Here is an 8,510-nt window from a genome sequence, read left to right on the forward strand (position 1 = left end):
GGACTTCATACAGAGACTCCGATGTCTTTCTTCGCGTCTTCTTCAGCAAGGCTCCAAATCACCCTCGCTTCTTAAATCGTTTAATAAATTCTTCAAACGCCACGGCGCATTAATTGAAAAATATGGCGCTACAATAAGAGAGTAAAGGTCGGCAGTTCATCGTTAAAAACCATCGAAGTATCCTTTGCTTGTTTGTAGTTTTTATATCTTTTTTGTGACCAGGTTCACAAAAACGTGACACTGCATTTTTAGTATAAATTTAGAATTACAGTTTAGTAGAAACTATTTCCTTTCTTTACTGAATCAACCCACATAATCTAACCACACAGGATTTGCATCATGAATTTCCCATATGTCACACCACCACACCTTGTATTAGAATCATAAGAATTTCCTTCTATTGTTTGTTTCCTTATAAAAGAAGTGCAGTTAGTTAGTTTAATTCAGTAGTTCAAAGTGTTCAAGACCTGCACTTTCAAGCTGAGGACCCCTTGGTCAAGTACAGTACTATTCCTTGTGACCTAAGTCAGTGATTCATTTCACTCAGGATTTTGGTATGTCACGTTTGACCTTGTTATTAATCGGGCGTGGCCGATTTATAATTTACCCTTTGGTCGTCCTAGACGATAGTCTCCTGCCGGCCAAAAACGACGGAGATAGCCTGGGCCAATGGATTTCATTTCAGTTTTGACAGTAAATCTTTGTAGGCACACTGGGTCGACTTTTGGGCTAATCTGCAATCTGGTTCTCTTCTTTGCTTCGGCGGGAGGACAGAGAAAAAAGCTTTGGGGTAAAGTACTAATAATCACCATTGTGAAACTGTAGTTGCTTTGACAAGTTGTAGCTATTCTTGTAAATAAAAGGGGTAACGTCATTCATGTCACGCAATGTTTTTGTGGGAAACTTTGAAACTAGACGCTTTGCTGGTTTCTACAAATAGGCAATAGCAGTGTGATCTGGCGATACATTTTTTTGAGGTGGACTCCACTTTAAAACTTTTTTTTTATATATTTAGCAAGAAGTGTGTCGATTTTCATTTCCGCACAGTTGGGCGTCAAAGTCGCCTGTCACAAAGAGTAGAATGTTTGCACAACATGTTTTGAATATATTTTAGATTTGCCTGGTGACGTTAGTAAGGCACTTCTCAAGACGTCAGCAAAACATTGGCAATGTACAGTATTGGTGTAAACTTGAATGGAATTTTTTTACGAGATCGGTAAAGCTATCGAATGAAAAGATGACTTCATACCAATTAAATACCAATTGAATTTTATTTTAATTAAATTTTATCACGGCCTGAATGCATGTCATGGCTTTGAAAGTCTTCGATTTCAAAAGGTTGCTTGGTCTCGTTTTCGATAAAAAAAATTCATCTGAAGCATTTTGCCTGTCGTGTGACGCACGTTAATCTGGTTTTGAATAGTTTGAAATTGTGTTTTTAAGATTTTATTCTTGACTATTATGTAACTCTTGCGAAGAAAGATTTAATTGATGAGGAACTAGTACTGTTATTTTCCGGATATTCCGATCTTTTATTCGAGAAATGAATTATTTTTTGGCTCGTCATTCAAGCGTTTTGAGTTTAGTTTTGGAATCGGGGAAATTTATTTCCCGTTGAGGGATGACCCGACATGGCAGAATAAGAGTGGAACTTGAATAGGGCTGGTAGCCGGCCGAAACAACCGGCTGACTTGCCAAACTTTGGCCGTCTACTTTCGTCTCTCTTTACCCTAAGCTTTGACAAAAAATAAATAAAATAATGGAAAGATGCCGCAAAAATACTGCACGACATCCGTGTCTAATGTCTGAGTCGAATTGTAAACGCATTGCAAGAGTTTTTAATATGTTCACCTTTAAAATAAAGCAGCGAAACGCAATGCGGTGAAATCTACATCTTTTGATGAGAAATTCCGGAAGTGACATCTGTGTTCAAAACAGGACGTTTTGCACAACTTAAAGTTCCGAAAAAAAGATCACATGTTTTGTAAAAATCACAGACAAACATGATCAGGAAAATAAAACAGGCCAATGGGTTTTATTCACGAAAATACAACTTTCTTAAGAAAGAGTTTGTAAACAAGACAGTGGAATCAAATTACATTTCACACGAAATTTGCATACATTTGAACTTGCAAAAAAGAAGTATCTCTGCCGAGACATAATAGCGAAACCTTGCATTAATAATCATTGTATTCTGATCTGATTGTTATTTTTATGCATTAACTATTTGAAAGTGGTTCTCATTTTCATTCACTGCTTGAAGTTTTTATAGACGTGAAAACATTCACTTAATCAAATTACATTCTGCACGAAATATTTGTAATCCTTTCGTCCCGAAACTTTGAGGAAATTGAAATCTCTGTTGGACAGTACTGCATAAAAGCAAGACATAGAATTGAATAAGAAGATAAGAACCATATTGATATAGGACATTTGAAAACTTTATTTTGGCTCATTTTGACGAAATTCAGGATTTTCAAAGACTGCCAGTAAACGGCTGTATCTTCTCTGTCTCTAACGATTTTGCTGCGGTTTCGAACAAGCCAAGTTTTTCAACATATGGTAGCGGGCAGAAGTCGGTTCGTTCGGATTTTTTTTAATACGATATACAAGTTACAGGTCAATATACAGACCCTCTGTAAAGTAAAAAATGTTTTGGGAACAAACCATTGTGAACTTATTTCTAAAAATCCTTACTACGACATGGGACTTGTTATCAAGTTCGTAAGTACGTTAATACTGCGAGGTGTATAACCTCAGAGAATTATTATCAAGTGTGTTTTGTTTTATTAGCGGTTTATACTCTAAGGTCTTGGTATAGGAGATCAAAATTAAGGCAAATTTCTGTTATTCTCTAATTGCTTGGCACAGATTAGTACGCGCACAAACGAAAAACCAAGAAAAAAGGATACTGAAACGGTCAGGAAATGTATGCAAACATTGAATTGAATGAAAAAGGCCGAACATAGCATTTTCAAGCATCTAAATTCACCCAAAACGCTGGTGAGGATGGAGGTAATTGGAGTAGAAAGCTCGATGGGATAGGGTGGAGTAAAATACTGCAGGAGAGGGGAGGGAGGGGAAGGATGGAAGTAGAAAGGGAGGGACAGGTGCGGGTGAGAGGCTAAGGAGAGGGAAAGGGAGGGAGAATTAAAATCTATGCTTGGTTATATCACGCAACTTTTGACTTTTGTTGTTTTCTCACAAGAACAAAACTTAAGGTGGGGGTTCTACCTGAATTTGAATGAAATTTTAAGAGATTTAAAGAAGGGATTGAAGAAAAAAATGGAAACACCATCAAACAGTTGACACCCTCGAAAGCGCACTCCAGGTTGTCAGGGGACTGTTTGGTGTCCGTCGGCCAATTTTTAACTTCAAATTCTAATATTTCTTATTTGTCTAAATTTAACTAATCTTTTGAGAAAATCTATCGCCTCCCCGACATCCCCCAAAATCGCCCAAAATTAACAAAATACTGCAAAACATAAGCTTTTTTGGATTTCTTGAAACGCAGCTGAAATGGTTTTCAGTATTTTCCAGCCCTTATGCTTTGGGTCAGTACTACTATTCTTCATCAGTTGCTATTACAGTAATGGTATGAAACAAATACCTAATCATTGGTCAACTAGTTGTGCCCATTTTCTTGACAATAGTAGTTACCTGATAAAGAGTATTGCGAAAAGGCTACACTTTGCTTAGTGTTGAAAAATTTTATTTTCTAGTCGTCTAGCTCAATCGTTTATTTTTACATGTATTGTGCGAAATATATTTATAAATTGAGAACATTATGTCATTAAGTAATAATGCAATCTTGAAAACATTCCAGATATTATGTTCTACTAGGGTTCTACACACTAATACAGCTCATGCAGACTGTGACTTACGCAAACCTCCCACTGAGTGTTACTAAAGTGACTGTTTTTTCCAGTGATTTTTACTGTACTGTACCCCCCTTTCTAAATATTATTATTAACCGCCCGATTTTAAGCTTCTCAAGCTTCTCAAGCTTCTTGTTATGTTTACAGTTTAGGTTTATTAGTTCAATACTACAGTCAACATGTACTTATCTTAAGCCAATTGTCTAGTCTTTGTTTGAATCCTCTGTTGATTCATATCCAAATTGTATCCAGAAGAACATTGCATATGTAGTTTCCAAAACATTGTATTTACATGAAACTCATTTTGTTACACAATACTGCAAGAGTTCATTGTTGAAATTAGATATTTCACTGTTAGTCTAGCTTTGTTTAATCCAGCTATGATGACAGATGTTGACCTGTCACAAAGTAACAAGTTTACAGTTTTTCTTAGTTTTGTGTCAAAGAATCATTTAAATCGCCATCAAGATTAGTTTATTTCATTGTTTTGCTATGTTGAGCTATTATTCGGTATATAACACTTGTTTTCAGTTAATTCACATTTAGTTCTAAGAATAGCTCTCTAATAAGTGTCAGTTTTATTTCTGGATAAGAGGATTAATATTTTACTTAGTGTCATGCAATGTTTATTGTTTTGTCATGCAATACTTTGTAGGAATTTAGTGAATGATCATTTGCAAGACTCTAGTTGTACTACTATTTCTGTATTATATTTTGATTATTTTATTGTAATATTTTTAGTGATTTGTTATTGTAATTTATTCTTTTCAGTTTGCAATCACCCTTTTTCTTTTTGTAATCTGTATTCCTGCAGAAATAAATTTTATTGTGGCTATAAGTCTGATTCGTTGTTCACTAACAACACCAGAACCTGCCTCGGTCACATTTTAGTAATCCCAATTTCTCTGTTCACGCACTGTTTCATTTCACAATTATTTAGGTGCGCGCGCTAGTCTTGTGCTTGGGATATGATGCGCGCGCTTAGCTTAATTTATTTGACGTGTTTGGCGGTTTACAGTTGTATATATTATTTGCCGGCCGGGAGGTCCGTAGGTACAGTTTTTCCCAATACGGACCGACCTAGGCCGGCAAATAACGTCTTTATTTTTTCCTACTTTAATTTGTTTGGAAAAGAAACCGAGAAAAATTGCGTCGCAAAATCTTTGTTTGTATACGCGGGGATATGACTTCAATGTTGAGTCCGACTCGATCGACGAGCAAGAGTGAGGAATTCTGTTTGCTATTTATTTTGGAATTAAATAGCTTCGTTTAAAATGAACCATATACTCAAGAACGGTTCAGCATATTTAATTTACACTGCAGAGAATCAAGAAAAGCAAAAATATCATAAATATAGCACACATAAGACACAAAACTTAACACATTAAGGCCCGGTAATACGGGCAACATTTTTGTTCAACTTGTCTCGCAACATTGCTGCATTGCAAGTTGAACGAGTTGTTGCCCGTATTACTACCACGCGCTCAACTTGTCTCGCAACAAATTTTGGTGTTGCAAGTTGAAAAATATTGTTGCAAAAAGTAGAACTCGGTTCTTCTTTGTGCAACATTTTGCTGCAACTTGCAACATCGAAATTTGTTGCGAGATTTCAGATTTCAGTTAAAAAAGGCTGGCTTGCGCCATGAAAACAAATTTGAGTTTAAAGGCGCGCGCGCGATGAGAGCGCGCGACAACCTAAAGATATCGAAAATCTGAATTCCCTCCCTGCGGCTGACTAGTGCCCAAGAAATCCCGGCAGTTTCTTCTCAATGCTGCGGAGATGCTCACCAAGGCGTGCTCTTGGTGAATGCATCCTTGATGATAATTGAGCATTGGGGACCCTGTCGGACCCTGTAGGGTGCTGTCACGAGAAATGTAATCGCAAATGCGGGTGCAAGGAGAGGTTCCCACGTGAAGACCAGGTTGGCTGCGGTCGGCGGTGTGCACTAAGGTTTCTCGGATGTTGCGATCGCGGCGATACGCTACCAGCGGCGGCTGAGGAAATATTTCTTTTGTCTGTGGATTGCTCACGAGGATTCGCTTGATTCTTTCATTTAAAGGGTGGAATGTGAGAACCACGGGAATTCGACTGAGGTCTCTACTTTCGGAGTCTTGATGTTTGGCGTCATTACGACTTCGAATTCGACTGAGGTCGAATTCGAATTACGACTGAGGTCTCTACTTTCGGAGTTTTGATGTTTGATGACGTCATTACGGTTTACTCGTTGACGCGCCTGGGTACAACCCCTATCAAGGGCGCGGAAGGGCGCGCGGAAGAGAGAGTTCAGGGAGCTGACTGTCTACTGCCTGCCAACTTTTTATTTTCCTCTTATCGTGTCCGCAAACAATTTATTAGCCCTTCTTTGCTCTTGAAAAAAAAAAATTTTTTTAAGATTTTTGTTCCACTCCAAAAAGAAATTCAACCCACGATAGAAATGACAGCGGAACACACATTGGGTTATGCGCACGACCCGCTCAAGTTAGTCCATTCGCGCGCTTTCCGTATTTTCTTGTTCCTTGTCTGTAGATGATCATCATGTCGTTAGATTTATTATCGCAACCTATCACCGAGGCTGAAGAGCAGCAGTTTTGTGTGGAAATGATGAAACGCCTCGATATTCAGCGAAGGAACGAACAGTTCTGTGATGTGATTCTAGAAGTTGGCTCCGGTGACGATCAAGCTCGTTTGAAAGCTCACAGAATCGTGTTATGTGCAGCAAGTCCGTTCTTTTACAACGCTCTTAATAGCGAAATGAAAGAAAAGAAAGAAGGAGTGATCAAATTGGAAGAAACGAGCAAAGCTGAGATGGAAGAAGTGTTGGAGTATCTGTACACAGGACATGTTGATATCAATGAACACAATGCATTTGATTTGCTGCAAATAGCTGATTTTTTAATCATCCCAAGCCTGAAAAAGCTTTCAAGTAAGTTCATTTCACAAACTTTGTCTTCTTCAAACTGTATTAAAGCCTATTATTTCGCCGAGAGGTATCAATGTCCTGAATTGCAGAAAAGTGCGAGAGATTTAACTTTCGCAAATTTCATGGATGTCACGCAATCTGACGCTTTTCTGGATTTGAGCGTGACACAGGTAGTGGAGTGGGTTTCAAGTGATGACATCACAGTGAAAGCAGAGGAAGAAGTTTTCCAAGTGATTGTGAAGTGGATGGAAAGAGATGAGAGCAGAAAACATCAAAATTTTTTGGAGTTGTTTTGCCATATTCGTCTTATTTACGTGTCACGCAGCTTTGTGTTCAATGTTATCCTACCACATCCCTTGGTGAAAGACAGTGCATCGTGTACAGGGCTTGTTCATGATGCCATGAAAGAGCTCTCGAATGGTACAGAAGAATGCTATTTTGTACAGCCACCAAGGAGATGTCTGAAGACACATGAAGATGCCATAGTTGCTTGTGGAATGAAAACCAAGCAAACATTGTGTTACCTTCCTTCAGAGAACAAGTGGTACAAGATGGCAGGTATGATGGAAACAGTGTCGAGGCAAAATCATCTTGGATCTACTATTAGCACTTGTCATGGTAAATTGTACATTGCTACACAAAGCAGTGCTGGTGAATGCACGGTGGAGCGATATGATCCATCAGGAAACTCTTGGGCTCCAGTGAAATCTTTTGCAGGGGCAACTATGTATAAGCTCTCAGCTGTTGTTAGCTTTCGAGGATTTTTGTATGTGGTTGGTGGAAATAAAGAAAACGAAACTGATCATGTGCATAAATACAATCCTGATACAAACTTGTGGCAAGAGGTAGCACCCATGAGTATTGCAAGATGTTGTGTTTGTGCTGTGGCTGACAGCAACTCTTTGTATGCAATAGGAGGCCTTTCACAGAATGTAACCCTGGATGTTGTGGAAAAGTTTGACCCTGAAAAAAACTGTTGGAAAAGGATTGCTTCAACCCTTGAAAAGAAATGGAATGCTTGTGGTGCAGTTGTCAGAGGTAAAGTGTTCTTATTTGGAGGATTTACTGACAGTGAAAGCATAACATCATATTCAAATCTTATTGAAATGTACGATCCATCTACAAACATGTGGAGTAGCATTGAACATATGGGTGCACCAATACCACCATATATTTTCAGTGCTGTGAATTTTAAAGGAAAGGTATTTGTGATTGGTGCATCCAGGGGAGCAAGAAGGTTCCACAGTTTTTCTTTACAGGCTTATGATGTGGACAAAAATGAATGGGAATATTGTTCATTTATTGCAGCTAATCACCGGCTGTTTTCAGTGGCTGCCCTAAGAATACCAAGAGACATTTTAGATAAATGTGAAGTGGTACCACAAGGATAAGCCTTCTAGTCCGGCGGCTTAGCTCCTGAATTGTGCGATTTTTGATACAAGCACCAAACTTTGCAGGATTACAAGCATTCGCATACTAATCAATTCTTAATTAGGCTTAAAATTGTGATTTTTTACCATCTGTTTGATACCAATAATTTAATAGGAAATTATTGCATGGGAAAAGATTTTTCGTTCCCCGCCCTCTGCTCCCTCGCGTCTTTCGTTTTGCGCTAGCGTCCAGGTCTCGCGATCGGTGAACCGTTCGCTAACAGAAGAAAAAGAGGAAAATATAGGACTGTGAACAGTCTAAATTACAGCATTTCATTCTA

The 8,510-nt window shown here is 38.4% G+C and overlaps 1 protein-coding gene across 1 annotated transcript; it reads left to right on the forward strand.

Annotated features, from left to right (window-relative positions):
* The first annotated feature begins 6,395 nt into the window (after positions 1 to 6,395).
* LOC144654234 (kelch-like protein 7) lies at positions 6,396 to 8,190 on the forward strand. Its single transcript, XM_078514321.1, has one exon. It carries the CDS (start codon positions 6,406 to 6,408, stop codon positions 8,188 to 8,190), a length of 1,785 nt encoding a protein of 594 aa, XP_078370447.1. The 5' UTR covers positions 6,396 to 6,405.
* Positions 8,191 to 8,510: the final 320 nt, after the last annotated feature.

The sequence above is a fragment of the Oculina patagonica genome, chromosome 5 (assembly GCF_052425735.1).
Source record: "Oculina patagonica isolate OP01 chromosome 5, crgOcupat, whole genome shotgun sequence".
Classification (NCBI taxonomy): domain Eukaryota; kingdom Metazoa; phylum Cnidaria; class Anthozoa; order Scleractinia; family Oculinidae; genus Oculina; species Oculina patagonica.